The sequence below is a fragment of the Podarcis cretensis genome (assembly GCF_951804945.1).
Source record: "Podarcis cretensis genome assembly, chromosome: 9".
NCBI lineage: Eukaryota > Metazoa > Chordata > Lepidosauria > Squamata > Lacertidae > Podarcis > Podarcis cretensis.
The window spans coordinates 19,105,308-19,125,857 of NC_137178.1; the positions used below are offsets into that span (position 1 = coordinate 19,105,308).

Here is a 20,550-nt window from a genome sequence, read left to right on the forward strand (position 1 = left end):
CATGTTGAAAGCTTACCAGTGCCCTGCTGTTGCAATCCTTTACTCTCTGGAGGGCTTTTTTTAAAAAAGCAGAAAGATGGGTTTAAATGTCTTTTTAAAAAGAATCAAAAGTGGTGTTCACATTTACTAGGCATTATATTCCTACAAAACAAATTCTCATTAACCTTTTTTTTTAAGTTAAAGTATGTTTGCTGCTGTTGCAGCACGTTTACCTCACAGTTTTATCCTAAAACATGCCTGCTTAGCCCCACTGTGCTCCATGGGGGTCTTACTTCCAGAGGAAAGTGCAGAGTTGGACCCAGCCCTATCTTTGCAGATGGAAAACTTGCCTGACATATATTTGTCAGACATACATTCTTAAGGGAGGGGATTGACAAACTCCAGGTCCGGGATATGTGTTCTCCTTTTACTGTGGGAAGAGATTCCCCAAAGGTAAACCATCCATAAAAAAATGATGAATGGGTGGCGACGTGGCAAGCCTACATAGCTCTTATTACCGGGGCTCGTCGCCACTGTCTCCATGCGGCTCGCAAGCCTTTGGCGTCTCCAACCTTTCAGGCGTCTAGATTATTATTAATATCCATCCTATACCCCTCCGCCTCGACCGCATCGCCCTGCGTCTCCATCCGCGCGGCGAGATTTCCAGGGCGACAGGGCAGGCGCTGCTGCTATGCAGACTCCCTCACGCTGGAAGCCAAGCCCGCGTCCCATGTTGCGCGCCCTTTTCCAAAGAGGAAGCCGAGCGTGGCGAATGGGACACAGACTGCCATTGTCCCCGCGACATTTTAATAACCCGCACCTACAATATTCAACCTGTTGTTTGCCCAGGGGACAACCCTGCGACACAAAAAGAACCCACCCAATGGGGGCCGGCAGGCAAAGCGCCTGGGCAGAGAGACTGGGGGCTCCCAGGCGCCACGGTCCTCAGCCGAGGGGACTCCCGCGCGGCGTGGGCGAGGAGGAGGCGGCGGCCCCCGCACCCGCGGTTTCCCTCAACAACCGCCTGGGCGTTTTGCCCGAGAGGCACGCCAAGGGCGCCTCACTGCCCTTCCACGTGAGAAGGACCAGGCTCGCCGCTCCTCCTTTAAAAAAGGGGCAACGGCGAGAGGATTCTTGGAAGACGCGTTTGTTCTGCTGCCTCCACTCTGGGAGGCGCGCGCGTTTGAAATCCAAATGGCGTCGTGCCAGCTGCTGGGAATCGCACTTGTTGGGATGCTCCCCTTGCTGCAGCCTTCCCACGTGCATCTAGTTGGCCACTGAGATGCTGGATTTCATGAGCCACCACCGGGCTGATCCAGCAGCTGCTCCTCTTGTGTTGACTGCGGAACACATAGCAGCTGGCACATGGACCAGCCCAGTGCTGGTGGATGGCATTTTCCTCCACTTGCATCTGAAGCACAGTGGTGTAAAAAGCCTGGGCAGAACCATGGAGCGGATGCCATCTTACACTGGCCCTTTTATGGTAGGGCCTGTGGAATCCAGTGGGACTTGCTCTATAGGGAACCTGTAAAGGTAAAGGGACCCCTGACCATTAGGTCCAGTCGTGGCCGACTCTGGGGTTGCGGCGCTCACCTCGCTTTATTGGCCGAGGGAGCCGGCGTACAGCTGCCGGGTCATGTGGCCAGCATGACTAAGCATCTTCTGGCGAACCAGAGCAGCGCACAGAAATGCCATTCACCTTCCCACCAGAGTGGTACCTATTTATCTACTTGCACTTTGACATGCTTTTGAACTGCTAGGTTGGCAGGAGCAGGGACCGAGCAACGGGAGCTCACCCCGTCGTGGGGATTCGAACCGCCGACCTTCTGATCAGCAAGTCCTAGGCTCTGTGGTTTAACCCACAGCGCCACCCGCGTCCCCAGGGAACCTGTGTAAGGTTGCAATTTGCAACTTAAGCTGGTGCCAAAGATGTCACAGCGGCATTTGAAAGCACCATTTTAGAATGAAGCCCCTTTCACAGCCAGTCTGAACAAATTTTTTGCGACATCAACAAAAAGTATTATTATTATTTAAGCACTTGGCTAAACATGGATGAGAAACAATATTTTAGAAAGGAAACCTCTGCATTGTTTTTAAATAATACTAATGCATTCCCAGCACAGCAGTAATAGTGAGAAGTAAGGTCCATTGAGTTCAGTGAGATTTATGCTCCCAGGTGAGTTTAGGATTGCAGTCTCAGTGGCAAAACCCATTTTAAACAAATATGTCCGAACAACAGACTCCAAAGCATTGCACTAGGAGTTGAGCTAATGCTCTACAAGCCCACCCCACCCCCCCCAAAAAAACCTAGATATAAAATAGTTGGAGAGATCTTTATAGGCAAAAGCAACCTGCTGGTTGGAGCTACTATGGAGATAGACACTAGGGATGGATCTACACTCATCTGTTTAACATTATTAGAATGATAGGTGTGTGGTTCCTAAAGGTCACAGGGCATACTTGTAAAATAAAGCATTTCTTACCTCTTTTTTTTTTTGTCAAAAGGGCTATCTCCCTACTGCTGGTTGCTGGTAGCTTCGCAGCACCCTCTGGTGTCACATTTTAATAATCCACTATGAACATTAAAAGCTGGATGTCATGTGTCCATCAACGTTAAGAAAACCATTTCTTAACCCTTCCTTAACGTTAAAAACCAGGAATGTAGATCTGCCCTAGCCAAATGTCCTGAAAGTTGTGACTGTTAGCAATGTCATTAATTGTAATCTCTTTCAGTCTTGCTTAGCAGTAGTAGAATTTTGATCTGTCTTTAAATCCAGGTGTTTCCACATCAACAGATTGTGTATCAAGCTACAAAATGAGCAAGTGGCCTACAGATGTGGGCAGAATATGACATTACATTATGAAAAAAGCAAGTTTTTGGTTTTCTCAACTTGAGTTACAAATTCAGCATCCAGAAAATTAAGCAAAATACTTATTATAAATGCACCATGAAAAGCTCTTAGCAAAACTGAAGAGCAAGTGATTCTGACACTGTGTGAATTCTCTTTATAGCTTTGGACCTTTTTGATCCTGGGCAAACTTACAGATCTTTCCTCTGTTTCTAAACTGAATGCGTGCTGACCTTTAAAGCCCTTAACAGCCTCGGTCCTATATACCTGAAGGAGTGTCTCCACCCCCATCATTCAGCCCAGACACTGAGATCCAGCGCCGAGGGCTTTCTGGCGGTTCCCTCATTGCAAGAAGTGAGGTTACAGGGAACCAAACAGAGGGCCTTCTCAGTAGTAGTGCCTGCCCTGTGGAACGCCCTCCCATCAGATGTCAAGGAAATATCCTATTTTTATAAGGCAGCCCTGTTTAGGGAAGTTTTAAATATTTAATGCTGTATTGTTTTTAACAATCGATTGGGAGCCGCCCACAGTGGCTGGGGAAACTCAGCCAGATGGGCGGGGTATAAATAATAAAGTATTATTATTATTATTATTATTATTATTATTATTATTAGAACTTTGCTTGATTCTCAGCCTGATCCTAAACGTGTTTTAACTCGGCAATAGGTCTCGCTGATTTGAGTGGCAGAGGCTTCCAAGTAAACACGTTTAGAAGCAAACACTAAGAAACTGAACAGTTTTGATTGATTTTTTTTTCCTGCTTCTGGCCCCCTTGATGATCTTTGATTCACCTTGATTCTGTGGAAAATACATGTTCAAGCCTTCAGACATTCCTGCTGCTATACAGTGACTCTTCCTGAGCAGTGCGTTGCTTATATTTCCGATTCCTGTGAAGTTTTCTCTGCAGCAGGGCGTACCCTGACTCACATCAAAGGGACCAAGTCCAACAAAAGAGAAAAGAAACTCAAGTAGGCTTGAACATACAAAGAGAGCCGGTAATAGAAGAGAAAAGAGCCAGGCAGTGTTGAATACCAAATGAATTCAGCCAACCCCAGGAGTTCTTCAACACTTACATTTATCTTATTCTCAGAGAGGCAGAGCTAAACGCAACCCCACAAGGAGCCACCTACTGCCTTTGACATTGACTCTCCGCATGCATGTGTAGTTGCAAAGGGTATGTGTTGCAAAGGACATGGACAGTGTCAGGAGTTTCAATAGATGACTGGATTTACTCCTGGAAGAGATGCTTATAAGAGTAGTCAGTGGGATGAATAAAAGATAAAGAAAACAAGTCTATGTAAGTCAGTTAAGTCTTGAGTATTTGGATTTAAGGGATTTTTTAATTTTATTTTTACTTCCTCTCATTGAAGTCAGTGGAACTGACCGTGCAAACCTACAGGCACTAAAAAAAAACAAAAAAACTACAAGGCTCAAATCACTTACTTTATATTCATGTTGAAAACAAAATAATTCCCTTTAGCATCACAGACTGGCACCCTGCTGTTAATCCTATCTACGTGATAATAGAAAGTGTTTGTTTCAGTTAACCTTACTTCTAACTGGCTTGTGGGTAACAGTACAGTTCCATTATTCCTCCTTCAAAAGCAGAGCAACCACATCCAGAGTATGAGGTTTCAGGTTTGCAGTCAGCATTATTTAACATGTTACACACAAAACAAATGTTTGATTTTAGATTTTCTTTTGTGGCACAGTACAGAATAACAGCTTAGTGCTTTCAAAATGAGGATTTCCTTAGTGTTACTTTTTTATTTAAATAAAATATCTTCATGGTCAATAGGATGCACTTGGGTAGATTAAACCCTGCACTCATTTAATACCAATATATGTAAGTTTATATAATCAGAGAATAGAATTGTAGAGTTGGAAGGGACCACAAGAGTCCCCTAGTCTAACCTACTGCAATGCATGAGTTTATTTTTGTGGGACTGTTCAGGAATGCAGGAGAGGATATATTGTTTGATTATATCCTTTCCAACTTGTGTTAACAAGTTCTACAATTTAGCAGAGTAACATTCCCCTATTTTAAACTTGCACAGCGGATACGTTTGCTCGGGCTCTCTAAAGCCTCTAAAATAAGTTACCTGGTATTTTCCCCTTTAGTCCCTCATGAAAAAAATAGACACGACACAGAAGAAGAGAAGAGTTTGGATTTGATATCCTGCTTTATCACTACCCAAAGGAGTCTCAAAACGGCTAACATTCTCCTTTCCCTTCCTCCCCCACAACAAACACTCTGTGAGGTGAGTGGGGCTGAGAGACTTCAGAGAAGTGTGACTAGCCCAAGCAACTGCATGTGGAGGAGTGGAGACACGAACCCAGTTCACCAGATTATGAGTCTACCACTCTTAACCACTACACCACACTGGATCTTCTATAAAAGTATAAAAAGAGTTTACTCACTCACATTCTGTTCACAGATGGATCCCAGAAGTCAGGCTTAAGTTACAAAAGTAATATACCTGGAAACTAAGCAGATGTTGCTTCTTCGACAAATGTAGTCAGAGACAGAGAGATGGCGGCCAGTCCTATGCTTTTGTTACCTGCACAGGTGAGGCCACACCCACCTCTGGTTACATGTAGAGGAAGTCTGTCCCCGTTTAGGAGGAAACAGGAAGTTATGACTGGCTAGTCCAGACATCCCCTTTTTATGTCCACTCTAGGGATGTTGTACTTGACTGCTCTGTATTTCAAAAAAGTGCCACCCAGCAGCTGCATGTGGAGGAGCAGAGAATTGAACCCGGTTCACCAGATTACGAGTCTACCGCTCTTAACCACTACACCACACTGGAGGAATGGTGGAGACCACCTCCCCAGCCTGATCCTTCCAGAGAAGAAGGCAGTTCAGAATTACAACAGGGGTTTGAGGGAGGTCACAGCTCAGAGGCAGATGAGGGGAAAAGCTGGGAATTAATGGGAGGGGGAGGAAGAGGAAGGATCAGGAGGGCAACAGCTGATGGACACAGTGTCTTAGAAAGCATTCCCTTCTCCCATAACCCAGTGAGCCTTGAAAGTAGTACAGCAAAGGGCTCAGAAGCAAAGGGCCCTCAGAGCCACTCATAGGGGAGATGATGGCAATGACAAATGAGGAAGTGGGAGGAAAAGGGGGTGGAGAGTCACTCAGGACAGTGCCACTCCAAGAGGCTGCGTTCCAAGCCTCTCTCTGTAAATATTGAATAAAAAGCAGGTGGTAAGAACTTTTCCTTGTCTTATACGTTCCTGGCAACCCGCCATGGGAGTTGCTTCCTCTGCGGCCTGACACAGCCTGAGAGTGATTTCTTTGTGAAGAAAGAAGCATAGAAGAGGGGAAATAGATCCTAGTCTGCCTAAGTATCCTTGGATATCATAATCATTATAGAAGGTTATGCAACCTTGTCTCTAACAGCTTCTAGAGACAAGCTGCACACTGATGGTAAATTTACTCCGCTGAAATAGGTATTTGCAATCTTACACAAGTAAGAAGAGGAAGGATGAATAATAAATAAAATATCCTCTCCTACTCATCTAAATCCATCTGACAAAAAGTACATAAGAATTGCCTTGCCGGGCTCAAGCTGACTGTACCTTTAAGTACATTTGTTGTTGTTGTTTAGTCCTTTAGTCATGTCCGACTCTTCGTGACCCCATGGACCAGAGCACGCCAGGCACTCCTGTCTTCCTCTTCCTCCCGTAGTTTGGTCAAACTCATGCTGGTAGCTTCGAGAACACTATCCAACCATCTCATCTTCTGTCATCCCCTTCTCCTTGTACCCTCGATCTTCCCCAACATCATAGTACATAGAATCATAGAATTGTACAGTTGGAAGGTACCACAAGGGTACCCCTGCAGTGCAGGAATCTTACTGCCCAACAATTAAGGATCTCATGCTCTACTAACTGAGCTACCCCAGCTGCTGAATCACAAGTGAGCCCCTTCACCTTTTCCTCCAGCCTTCTTAGATACTGTTTCTAGATCGCTACAGAGGGACACTGTTTGACTAAAATTAGAGGGAGTCAGAGGATGGAGCTGCTGTTGCCCCATGATTTGATCACTGCCTCTAGTCCATCATAACCAGATGGATCCATTTCCATTGGGGTTTAGGCCTGGTTTTGGCACAGAAACTGCTTTGGTCGCCCTATATGATGACCTCTGTCGAGAGAGAGACAAAGGAAACATGTCCCTGTTAATTTGTCTCACCCTCTCAGTGGCTTTCAATACCATCAGCCATGGTATCCTTCTGGAGCAATTCTCTGAACTATGGGTAGGTGGCACTGCTTTGTGGTGATTCCAGTCTTACTTGGATGGTCGTTCCCAGATGGTGTTAGTTGGGGAATGCTTTTCAGTCCCGTGGAACCTTCAATGTAGGGTTCCACAGAGCTCAATCCTATCCCCTACGTTGTTTAACATCTATGGAGCCTAGTCACATGTGTTTCTTGTAAACAAATAATGTCCAATTGTTCTTTTTTCAAAATATGAAATATTCTTCTCCTCTTTTCCGGGGAATTACAGCCATTAATATTCCAGCTCAGAAGTTGCAGAGACATCCTGAACAAATCTGTTATCCCTCTGGTGGTGGAATCTTTTTCTCCAAATCTTCAGGTCCCGAAGGTGCAGGTGGATGTGATGGTCCAGACCCTGAAGGTCTTTCAATCCCTTTCTGAAGGTCCTCTCCGTAAGCACTCAAAAATTTGTCTTTGTCCTCAGCTGTTTTAATTTTAACCTTCTTCCCTCTGAATGTGAAAGATAATCCTTGGGGAAATTCCCACCTGAAAACAATTGAGTTGCTCCTTAACAAGTTCACTAACTCGGTATAGGTGGATCTAAGGTCCAAAAGTTGTTTCGAAATATCTTTATAAATTTCGACCCTTTTGTCCAAAATATCCAGTGACTTTCCGTAGTGTAGGCCTAGTATTTTGTCTCTTTCCTCCTTGGATCTCAGGGTGATCAAACAGTCTCTGGGTCTGTCTTTCCTTGCTAGTTTTCCAAGTCTAAAAGCAGTCACAATCTTAAAATCCTTTTCTTCCTCCAAAGGCCAAAACTTGGAAAATTCTTTTGTCAGGAACTCAATTAGATTCCCTTGTTCAAGTTCTGGTATAGACCTCAATCTCAGATTATTTTCCCGGTTCCTCAGTTCAATCATAGACAAATACGCCTGCTGTTCACCAAACTGTTTATGCAATGGTTTTACCTCTTGTTGTAGTTCTTCAACTTTTTGACTAGCTTCCTCAGCCAATTTGCGATTTTCTGCAGTGGCCTCAAATAATTTTCCAATCGATTGTGTGTTCAGAGCAACTTGTTCAGTTAATTTGTTAACACTGGCTGTATTTTGGTCAAGCTTAGCCGTCTGTTCATCCGCTTTCTTATCCAAAGCTTCCAATTTTTCAAAAATTTTCTCTAGTACTGAACCAGATCCTCCTGCAGCCATATCTTCCAACAGTGGTTGCTCAATTTCTTCTTCCTCTGCCAGCAAGACAGTAGGAACAGATGATCTGCGCGGCTGTGAAGTTAAAGTTAAAGTTGTTTGTCTAGCTTTCGCTTTAGCTGATCTTGTTTTCCCAGTGCCACTCATTCCAGTTTTGTCTACTAGTCAAGGTCAAACTAAATTGTTCCCATGGGAATCCAGCGGCCCAGAGTGTAAGCCAGCAAATAGGAGAAAAGGAAAGAAAAAGTAAAGTCATGTACAACTGTAAATCCAAAATCCTCTAGAGGGCGTTCAAATAAGTCTTGAGGGAAAATGCCAAATTGTTAAAGTCCTGTTACTTTTCCAAAGAACCTTCAATTTTTCTTAGTTAGCAGAGTTGGTTTAAAAAGCACAACAATGTCTCTAGCAAGTGCCAGAAAAGATGTTTCAGTGTAACAAATCCAAAAAGACTCAGATTGTAGCAGATCCAAATCACAAAGTATCAAATTCTGCAATCTGACAGTTCTGTTAAACAGGCAGTCCAGCAAACTGGGCTTCTCAGTAGAATAGTAATTTCAGCAGAAGAGATAAAGCACAGTCCATATAAAAAGTAAATCACTTAGAAAAAAAGTTAAATCTTAAATTTACACAGAAGCAGCTTCAACGGATGCACAGAATAGTTGATTTAAGCGCCTCTTCAAAGGCTCCCAAGATCAAAGTCCTTTGCTTTAGATCTTAAGCAGAAGCGGAAGACGGACTTCCTGTTGCGTCTCCCGCTTTTAGCCGAATTTATAGCAATTTAACTTCCAATTCTTACTGTCTTTTCTTACTCACGGGTTGTTGCTTTTCAGAATCGAATGTTTCCAGGAAGAAAGGTCAGCGCTCACCAACAGCAGCTATGCGGCTTCACTCCACCGGAATAGCGATCGACTCACAGCGCCGCGATACCCCCTCCACGTTCAGAGACCCCTTACAGGGTCCCTTCACCATTTTGGGGGACGCTTCTGGCGCCCGCCGAGTCCCACGGCCACAGGCTCTTGCTGCCTGTGGTTTTTCGGTGCGGGTCTCCGCTTCGCCGTAGCGGACGACCCATTTCCGCGGAGCTTCCTCCTCACAATGTAAGAAGGACCGCCATTGCCGTTCGCGCCGCCTCCGGAAGTGCTTGGATGGTCGTTCCCAGACGGTGTTACTTGGGAAATGCTTTTCAGTCCCGTGGAACCTTCAAGGTAGGGTTCCACAGGGCTCAATCCTATCCCCTACATTGTTTAACATCTACATAAAAATGCTAGGTGGGGTCATCCAGAGGTTTGGAGTACATTGTCAGCAGTATGCTGATGACACTCAGCTCTGTTTCTCCTTTACATCTGCAGGTGAGGCAGTGGAAGTGCTGGACCAGTGTCTTGCCTCTACAGTGGTACCTCAGGTTACAGACACTTCAGGTTACAGGCGCTTCAGGTTGCAGACTCCGCTAACCTCAGGTTAAGAACTTTGCTTCAGGATGAGAACAGAAATTGCGCAGCAGCGGTGCAGCGGCAGCGGGAGGTGCCATTAGCTAAAGTGGTACCTCAGGTTAATAATAGTTTCAGGTTAAGAACGGACCTCTAGAATGAATTAAGTTCTTAACCGGAGGTATCACTGTATAATGGACTGGATGAAAGCCAACAAACTGAAGCTCAACCCAGATAGGACTGAGGGCGAGGCACTGTTAGTGGATGGTTCCGTAGACCAGATGGGTGGGAAATCATATGCTTTTGATGGGATTATACTTCCACTGGAGGAGCAGGTTTGTAGCTTGGGGGTACTCCTGAATCCTTTGCTGTTGTTCGAGGCTCAGGTGGCCTCAGTGGCACAGAGTGCCTTCTGTCAGCTTCAGCTGGTGGCCCAGCTATACTCCTATCTGGACAACTACTGTTGTCTATGGTCTTGTAACCTCAAGGTTAGATTACTGCAATGTGTTATATGTAGGGCTGCCTCTGAAGATGGTTCACCAGAGCAACATATTACACCTATCCTGGTCCAACTGCACTGGCTACCAATTAGTTTCCAGGCCCAATTCAAAGTGCTGGTTTTGACCTATAAAGTCCTAAACGGCTCAGGACTGCAATACCTCAAGGACTGCCTCTTTCCATATGAACCTACTTAGCTCCTGAGATCATCTTCTGAGGCCCTCCTTCATGTGCCTCCTCCTCAAGAGGTCCGAAGGGTGGCAACACAAGAACGGGCCTCCTCTGCAGTGGCTCCCCATCTGTGGAATGATCTCCCCAGGGAAGTTCACCTGGCACCTTCATTTATACACCTTTAGGTGCCAGGTAAAAACGTTCCTTTTTAACCAAGCCTTTGATTTGACTGACATCCTATGACCTTTTAAAATGTGGTTCTTTTGGGGGGGAGTTATTGGGTTGTTGATTTTATTTTGATTATATATATTGTGGTTTTAGATGTTGATCTTGTTTTGTGAACCACCCTGAGACCTCCGGGTATAGGGTGGTATACAAAACAAACAAACAAACAAATAAAGGTGTCACTGAAGTCCATCATTACTTGGTTCAAAATGAATCTCTGCAGCTGTGTATTCTGCAGGTGTATTCCAAACTGAGTACCATTTACCCAATAAATCATTTTCCAAATTTGAATATAAAATAGAATCCCAGTCATGCTCTGTTAGTATCCATTAGGCTGGGCACCGAATGAAAGAAGTGCAAATAGTTCTCTAATGGTAAACCCCTTATTTTCACTTAAATTCCCATGGATTGCTGTTAGTTAAATAACTAGACTGCTCAACCATGCAATCTTTCATTTGGCGAGTATCTCTTATATTTGAGCCAGTGCTCATGTTCTTGGCAAATACCTCATGTGATTGTTTGGTCCCATTCCCTTCTAAAATTCTCTCTTTTTGCTGGTTGTATAGTGGCTCCATGCCAGAGCTAATGCTGGGAACTGTAGGGGCAATACAATATGGGGGGGGGCACTATCTGCATCCATGTGCCAATATTAAGAACCAGCAGAAAACTTGTGTGAAATGATTGAGGGGTTTTTTCCTGAACTCTCACCAAGAAAGCTTGTAATTACCAAGCCAATTCTAAATCAAGCCAGGGTAAATTCACCTATCACTGGTTCAGCATTCCTAAGCAGCCAACAGAGATGTTGCTAGGTCCTTAAAAAGAACTCAGGGCACTGAACCATGACACAAGATTGCAGGTACTATTTATATGTACTCAAATCTATGCTGATTTTCAGAAGGAAAGCCATCATCTTGTAAGCAAAGTAAAAACATTTTTAAAGGGTTTTTAAGGGGGGGGAGCAGAAGATCCAGGACCCAGAGTAAAAGAGACCATTCTATAAGAGCAGGAAGGAAAAGGAGGGTTAACAGATGAGTTCAAAATAAGCACTTGACCGGCAGAATCCGAGACCTGGGAGAAGAGAAAGTTGAAGAAGACTGGAAGAAATTTAAGATTTATTTAAAAAAGCATTGTAATTTGGTTGAATGTTAAGAAGGATGCTAGATCATAAATAATTGAGCACCACTAAACTAGATGGAATTAGGATGACAAGTGAGATTGAGGAAAAAACAAAAACCTTTGGGAGAAATATTAGATTATATTTTAAATAAATGGGATACAAGAATGTAAACAAGATGATAAATTGCGGGTAAGAATTGACAATGATGCAAGTGGGAGCGGGAGACGTGAGGGAGTCCAATGAAGCTAAGAAAATATGTTATGATATATGTTTCATTGTTTTTTATTTCTGCATTTATGTTTAAAAACTTTAATAAATATATATATATATATATATATATATATATATATATATATAAAAAATAAGCACTATTGCAAATACATTATCTGGTAGTAAATACAGAAGTAATGTCTTCCCTGTGTTAATAATTATGTAAACGTAGCCCTCAGGTCTGTGAACTTCTGAAATGAGAATTGTGAACTATTGCACTGAGGCTTCCATCCAACATTAGGCCTGTGTCCCGTGTCCTGTGCTTCAGGAAGTTGTAGCTAGACAATATCACTGTCCGCTACTGTACAGTGGTGCCTCGGGTTACATATGCTTCAGGTTACATACGCTTCAGGTTACAGACTCTACTAACCCAGAAATATTACCTCAGGTTAAGTACTTTGCTTCAGGATGAGAACAAAAATTGTGCTCTGGTGGCACGGCAGCAACGGGAGGCCCCATTAGCTAAAGTGGTGCTTCAGGCTAGGAACAGTTTCAGGTTAAGAACGGACCTCTGGAACGAATTAAGTACTTAACCCGAGGTACCACTGTACTGGTATAGCATTTCTCTGGAATGTGAAACACAGAGCAGTCAAATACAACATTCCTAGAGTGGACATGTTTGGACCAGCCAGTCGGAACTTCCTGTTTCCTCCTAGGCTAGGACAAACTTTCTCTTCCCGCAATTTACAATCTTAGCATGCTGTTAGGCACTTCACAATCTTGGGGTGGATTTGAAATCAACTCCAGGAGGTACCATAGAAGATGAATGCAGGACCATGGATGCAAGCATTCTCCCATCCTCACTTCTGCTGGAGTTGAGAGGCCCTCTATTGAAGTAATCACAAGACAAGTTGGAAAATTGTTCAAATGGTGGATACCTGGAACTTCTTCAGAGGGCTGCAACCAGTCTACCCTACAAGCCTTATGTTGTGCAGACCCGACCTTGCATGTGCTAATTGCTGGTATTCTTGTAAGCAATGGTGACATGCATGGGCCTTCTGATATATCAAGATAATTAAGCAGGAGTGCATCCCAGTGTAATGAAAAGCCAGTGCTCCACTCTCCTGAACTACTCATTTCTGCCAAGGACTATAATCTCCTAAGAGGAAGACAAATAGCTACTGCATTTGTGTATGTTTCCCTGTGCCAGACATACAAAGGTTTTTTTATCCTGTCTGGGGGGGAAACCCTAGAGGGTACTTTGGTTCAAACCTTTTGCCTCACCTTGATGGCTCAGTTGACAGAGGCTGATAGGTGCATGAGATGGGTTGCAGGTATTACCTCAAGCAGGGTTTACTCCCTCAGGTGGTTGGATCCTGACACTCTCTCCCCAACTCACCCCTCTTGGAAGATAATAATTTAAAAATAGCATTGATTTGGGGAATGAAGACATCTCCACTGACCCAGAGCACACCCACAGAGCCAAAATACTACCGCAATACTACAAATTATCTAAACTCCCAAATGCCGGAGATGTTAATACTACTGATTTCGACGGGATCTTTATAAGTTTAGAATCCGTTCGTGTACATCCCTCTGGTTCGATGTCCCCATGAGGGAGCACCCTGGGTTATGCTGATGCTTAGCAGACCTATAAAGTACAAGCATTCAGAGCTGCAGACACTCGGCAGTGTTCCGTGTGGGCCAACAGTGCACCATAAACCTCTGCCTGTTTACTGAGAAGTAAGCCCCACTGTAACCAATTGCGCTTTCTAAGCGCGCGCAAAATGCCTTGGTGACCCCGCGCAGAGGCGAGCCAGGAGCGACCTTCTTCTATCTATGTGTGGGCTGAGCTTCAGGGCCATCTCGACCTCGGTTTCCTCTCTTGATTTGCGCGTCTAGCGAGCTCCGCCGCTTGCCCAAGCCAGCTGGCCGCCGAGATGCCCAGAGAGCTCGATTTAGTCCCCGGGGGGCGCTCAGTTTCCCGCACGCGCCTCGGCTCCCTCCTGCAAAGCGCAGCCTTTCCCGAGGGCGCACCAATCGCGCGCTGCCCGGCGAAGAAGCCGCCACCAGCTGCCTCCCAGCCGCAGGCTTCTTTCTGGCAAAGCCGACTCTGCGCTTGCGAGGAAGTTTTTCCTCACACCTTCAGAGGCTGGACCAATCCGGCGCCAAAAGAAAAAAAACCCAACAGGATCTACCCATGACTTTGGGGTGTGAATCCTCTCAAAGAAAGGGCGTCTCGAGTTGAACGTGACTCGCCCACCTTTCTTGACTGCAATTCCAATGCCTTTGAAGGGGGCTTCGAGGGGTATTCCCCCCTTCTTCCCTTGAAGGCAATGGGAGAAGCGCCGCTTCAATGGCGTTGCAAAACCAAACGCAGCTCGTAGTTTCAGAGAGCTCTGAGGTCCAGGGTCCCCAGCAGGCGTCCAAAAACCACGTCCCAGCCAGTTTAGGCGACCCAAGAAATCTGCGCTCGCACGGACCCCTTTCTAGGCACGCGCCCTCCCGCTTGCCTTGCCTTCCCTTCCTCACAAGTTGGCACACTTTTACCTCACACACACTCCCGGGGTGCCGCGTGACTGCAGGTGTATGTAACTCCTGCTCAGCCATTCCCTCAGTTTCTCCCTCACACGCACGCACAAGCGATACCCTGCCTGCTATAAAAACGCGCGCCTTATTGTTGGCGGGACAGCAACTGTTCCTTAGAGACACTCAGGTATTCCATCCTTTGTATATCAACTTTTTGTTTCCTTCTGTCTCTCCGTCCTTCTCCTCCTACTCCCTTGCCCGCGCCTTCTATCCCGGCGCTGGCCAAAAGAAAGAAAGACAGAAAGAAAGCCCAAACAAACACCCAACCTTTACGCTTTAGCCCATTGGCTGCCCGCACGCGACAAGTCCCGCGCGCTCCAATGGCTGAGCCGACACGCGACTGGCGCGAGGAGGGCGGGAGGTGGAGGGTGGGGCGCCGAGGAGGGGTGTGTGCGGGGAAGGAGGAGGTGGAGAGGGTGGGGGACCCCGGCGCGTGCCGCTTTTTAAAGGGGGCGCAGCGCCCTCCGCAACCGGAGAAGCCTAGTTGTTGGCGGGCCGTGTGTCTGTATATGTGTGCTTTATTATTATTATTATTATTTTCCTCCCTCCTCCCTTATGTATGAGCGCGCGTCGCAGGGTTAGACAGGGCTCCTGAAGCACTTGCTGTTCGTCCCGGGCTGAGGGGGAGAGCGCAAAGGGCGCGTGCAGCAGGTCAGACGGCGGCGACTTCTTGCGCTGAGGTAACCCTCGCAGACACTATGAGCCACCTGCGCGCCGTGGCTGCGCCCAGCGAGTGGGGCGAAGGCGGCAGGGATTTGGGCTCCCAGCAGCAGCCGTTGGAAGACAGCCTTCTGCTGGGACAGGAGGCGACGGCGGCAAGTCGCGGCTTCTCCTCAGCCTGGCTGGGCATCTGCTGCCCAGGCCGGGTCACCTCGTCGCCCAGGTACCTGCTCTCAGGAGCAGCTGAGGGGGACGAGGAGGAAGAAGACGACGAGGAGGAGGACGAGGACGACGAGGAGCTTTCAGAGGCAGGCGCGGTCGAGCACTTGGGCGGCGGCAGCCGGAGCGGCGGGTCGGGGAAGCTGTGCGCGCTACAGGAGCACCACCGCCGCCGCCACCATCACCACCACCAGGCAGGCGGCACCTCTGGCGACGCGCAGGCGACGCGGCCCCGCGCGCCCTGCCCCGGCGGCGTCGGGGGTCTGCTGCGCCAGGGCCCTCAGGTGAGCGGCGTGCAGAAGCAGAGGCGCCTGGCGGCCAACGCCCGCGAGCGGCGGCGGATGCACGGGCTGAACCACGCCTTCGACCAGCTGCGCAATGTCATCCCCTCCTTCAACAACGACAAGAAGCTCTCCAAGTACGAGACGCTGCAGATGGCGCAGATCTACATCAGCGCGCTGGCCGAGCTGCTGCACAGCCCACCTCCAGCCGACGGCGCCCCCGCCAGCCAGACTTACGAGCGCGCGCCCTGCACCCCGCCTGGAGGGGGCGCTCTGCAGCAACAGCCAAGGTCCCAGGCCTCGGGACCCTGCCGGACGCGTTTTCCCCAAGAGCAGCCGGCTGGGGGCGGGGCAGGAGGAGGAGGCTTCTCGGTGCAACTGGACCCGCTGCATTTCCCCTCGTTCACGGAGTTGGGGCAGAAAGCCCCCTCGCCGGCGCAGCTCCTGCCGCCGTCGGGCCAGCCCCAGCAGGAGCGGAGGAAACCCTCGCCGCCGGCCCATCGCAGCGATGGGGAGTTCTCGCCCCGATCCCATTACAGTGACTCTGACGAGGCCAGCTAGGCGCGCGTCAGTCGGGCAGGGAGGGATAGGTGAGATCGGCGGCTGCCAGTCAAGCCGACCCTGAGGCTGACCGGGGATGCGGGGGGAGGACTGCTTGTCAGACTGCTTGTGAAAGACGTTGCTGGCGCTGGCGTGAACAGGGCAGGATCCTGGGCATGTGGGGGCAAACAGACGCGTGTCGCAGGCTCTGATGGACTCACCTCGCCAGCCTTAGAAAGCTTTGGAAACCTGCCGGGGGAACTCTCCTTAACTTCTCTTTCTAGAAGTAGCCATTTACCCTGCGCAGGTCTAGAACGGTAGGGAAAGCTTTTGAACCATGATTTCTCTTGAACTCTCTTCGTAAAGCACTGTGGTTGCTGTTCTCGCAAGCAAGCAAAGGGGGCTTTCTTCCAAGCAACTGTGCTTCGAATCTTAGCTTTTAAGCAATTTTCTAGAAGCCGACTGAATGTAACCTGGTTTGTTTTTCTAGTTTTAAAATTTGGCTTCCCCTTCCCTGCTGGAATCAGTTGCATATACTTCACCAGAGAGAGTAAAACAGATTCCGGATTACAGATTCTGGGACAATGGACTGTACCCTTCCTAAATTAAGCACTGCTTTTTGGGACAGCTCCTCAGGGTTCCTCGGATGTAAACTCCAAAGCGTTCACTTGTGGTCGCTCCCTAGTAAGTTTCGGTCTCCAGATGATATTCACGTCACCCAGAAACAGTACCTCGGGTTAAGAACTTTGCTTCAGGATGAGAACAGAAATCGCGGGGTTGGCGGCGGGAGGCCCCATTAGCTAAAGTGGTACCTCAGGTTAAGAACAGTTTCAGGTTAAGAACGGTCCTCCAGAACGAATTAAGTTCTTAACCCGAGGTACCACTGTACCTGGAAGTAAAGCTCGTTGACCTCAACGACGCTTACTTCCAAGTAGACATTACAGTTACAGCAACTTGCCTGAGAGTAACCCAAAATGAACTCAGCGCGGCTTATTTCTCAGTAGTAATGCAGAGGAATGAGCTGTCACATTTGAAAGCCTAAACAACGTTTTTTGCGAGTATATTAACTGAGATCAACTCAACTATTCCAAGTAAATGCATTTAGGGTCGGAGCTGCGAGAACTCTGTCCTTTGACGTTTGGATATAGATCTCATTCAGCTTCATTCTAAGCACAATTGCTCGGAAGTACATGTTAATTGTTCTTTTTAACACTGCCACGAAGTGTGCTTGTGACTCTCATTACAATCAACAAGGCTCCATTCAGTTTCATTGCAACCCTTCATCTGAACTAGACAGCAAATTAGCCTTTCGCTTTGAAGTGACTTCAGCTGATAGAATTGGGCAGAGTTTCGAGGTTGTAGTCCTCGCTGCATCCGTCCCACAAGCTTCCCTGGGGAGCCTGAAGATTGTGGCTATACTAGTGGTCTGAGTTTGGTTGTCGGTTCTTTTGGGTCCACCGACTTGGTGTGCGCTCCTCCGCCTTCCCAAACGCAGGGCTGTTTTGTCCTTGCTACATGTACTTGCAACGAATCCTCCTTGATGTAAATCAATCTACTTCCGCGCTTATAAGCAGTCCCCCAGCGTGTTCAGTGGGGCTCTTGTGCGCTCATGACTGCAGCCTTCCTTCCAATAGAGTTCGCTTAGGATCAATTCCACCGGAGCGAGGGGTCCCTAGGCGGACCTGCCTTCTAGCCATCCGCCCCGGTGTCCCCGTCAGCCCAAGGGGTGTTTGGCTTTTGCTAGCGAAAAGGCAAGTGGCTTTCCTTGCAACCTGGCCGCTTGCAAAGCATCCCGAATACAGAGTCGCTGTACAAATTCTGAGCGCAAACGAGGAGGACCGGTGGAGAGGGCAGCGTTCGTGGGTATCCCTTTCTTCCCGGGCTGTAAATAGGGGGAGCGGTTTTTTGTTTGTATCCTGCTTAGCTTTTCCCCAACGTTCATGCAAACCAAATGTTGGCGTCTTCTGTATGTGGGATTTGGCGCAAGCACTTTATAAGCCGCCGGGAGTGGAGACTGAGAGACGCGGCTCCAAAAGAAAAGCGACTCACTGCCAACTGGATTAATATACCAATGTCGAACTCAGCCATGTCTCTAATCGTCATTATTAAACTCATTTGCAAACAGCATGGGGTGGGGGAGGGGAACGCGGGAAACTACCATTTTTGTTTGTCGTGTCAAACATTTATGTCCATTTCATTTGCTTTTGTGATGTTTTAGCGACAGGTTGTTTATTTATTACTGGATGTTTGCTACTGCTTCTGTTTTATCTTTTTTTAAACCAAACGACTTTTTACACGATCCGTTTATTTTTTAACAAATTCAGCTGCCATTGTTTATGTAACTTTTTTTGAGAGAGAGAAAGAACAAATAATAAAAAAGTTTTAAAAGCAACAACTTTTGTTGAGGTGCGTCTTTACAGGAATCATGACTGGACCGGTATAACGTGGGGGTAAGTCTCTTGCTTCAGGGAATGATTTGCCCCTCCGCAGGATCCCTCCGTTTGTCAAATAATAAAGCGCGCCTGCACCTATGGTTCGCTATTAATAATAAGTAATGATAATACGAGGTCAGCGCAATTCTTCGCAAATGCCTCCGTCTGAAATACAGACATTCCAGGAACACGTTTATTAAGGGGTTTCTCACACCCTCTACTCCAGAAATGCCATTACATTGTACATTACAGAGTAATGGAGAAAGGGTAATATATTAGTTTCAGATCCCATACTTTGTCCTAGGTTCGGCTCTTGGCATCTTCCGTAAGTTGGGAATGCCCCCTGTTTGAGAGCAGCTGCCGGTTAGTGCAGACAATATTGAGCTACAATATCGAGCTAGACAGACCAATGGCCTGCTTGGTAGGTGAAAGTTCATTAAATTGAGAAGCTCCGTTTTGCAACCCTATTGTTCTATGACATCACAACAGGACTACTTCACAATTCGCGCACCTGCTGAACGGGAGCAGTCGCGTTCAAACCGGTGATGACCTTAGTCCCAGTCATATTAATCCTCTATATCCCACTGGTTTCGCCCTCGCTGACTCTCACGATGCTCTTTTACTTTAACCTAGTAGAGTTATGTATATGCAGTGTAAGCAATTTATGCACAGCTGAGTCCTATGCACATATACTCATAAGTTCCCCCTGAGTTCCCAAGTAGGTAGATGTAGAATTGAAGCCTTACTTGCTTAGAAACAAATTCCACTGGGCTGATTCATTGGCCTGTTCAACACTTGGTTTCATCAGTCACTGAGCCTCAGCAGAACGCGTGAACCTTTTCCAATAGACGACTTACCAGCTGATGACTGTGCAGACGGGAGCTCGCTCCTTTACTTCCAAGAAAAAAGTTTTTCGGACAACTGGGGTTATGTTTGGAGACGGGAATGCATTTGCTCGGGAAGGGGAGGGAAATGCGTGGATTCGAACTGCGCTTATTATGCCAGATGACTGGTTCTTGTTACATTCATAGCTAGCCTTTCCTCCGCTCCAGTAAGATCAAAGAAACTATACCTGGCTGGTTCTCTCTGCCCTGCTTCCCACATTTATCGAAATATGAATCGCAAAATAAATTGAACGCCCCGAACTATAAACACGTTGAGCGTCTTATGTCCCGATAGGAAGGTATGCTGAACTCCGGAATCCGGAGCAAAGTAATTTAAACTTTATATATAGCCCGGGCTATACCCTTCGAGCGAACATTTTTCCAAGACCTGATTGGACTTAACTCTTCCGGCTACGCTATGGAAGAGGACTTGACAATGCAGCTCCCTGTCTAGCTAGCCTCAACCTAAACTTCCGAATTTGTTATTGAAAAGAGATTCTTTGGGAAGCCTTAAGCCAACAGAGGTGCAGCGTGGTCACCCCAGAACTTTACTAGTTGCCCGATCCCGCTTAGTCTAGACTGCTGTGGGAAGGCTTAACGCGAGCCTCACAAAGCAAGGCTAAGCCTCTTAACCAGATTCCAGCGCCAGAACTTCAGTTCTGAAGCATTCGAAATAATTATTAAGGCAGGAGCGCCTCTGAGGGTGTGCAGAGTACAGCCTCCTGCACTCTGCGTAACTGCAAACAGGGAAGTAATTCCAGGACAGAGAAGGACGTAAGCGCTTAAGAACACGTTATATAACACGTCGTTTTATAGCCTCTCACACACGAAGGGATGTCCCTTTGCCCTTATGTCACTGGGTGACTAGAGGCAAACCACTTTCTCTCAGCTGCAATGGGAAATGGTGGCGGCGATAATACTTGCGGGGTTGTGGTAATAATTGCAACTCGATCATGCTCGCGAAGCGCTTGGAACGCTTAAAAGCGCTACACAAACGTTAAATATTATTAGGAGCATAATACATTTCGTACCCCGGTACTAGACACTTC

General features: G+C 47.1%; 1 protein-coding gene and 1 long non-coding RNA gene across 2 annotated transcripts in view; one reads left to right on the forward strand and one right to left on the reverse strand.

Annotated features, from left to right (window-relative positions):
* LOC307224488 overlaps positions 1-12,400 on the reverse strand; it is a 491,711-nt gene extending 479,311 nt beyond the window's left edge. Inside the window, exon 1 of the long non-coding RNA XR_013842575.1 lies at positions 12,249-12,400. This is a non-coding gene — a long non-coding RNA (uncharacterized lncRNA). The remainder of the gene's footprint in view (positions 1-12,248) is intronic.
* Positions 12,401-14,978: 2,578 nt separating this feature from the next.
* ATOH1 (atonal bHLH transcription factor 1) lies at positions 14,979-18,916 on the forward strand. Its single transcript, XM_079990389.1, has one exon. The coding sequence runs from the start codon at positions 15,184-15,186 to the stop codon at positions 16,204-16,206; it is 1,023 nt and encodes a 340-aa protein (XP_079846515.1). The 5' UTR covers positions 14,979-15,183; the 3' UTR covers positions 16,207-18,916.
* Positions 18,917-20,550: the final 1,634 nt, after the last annotated feature.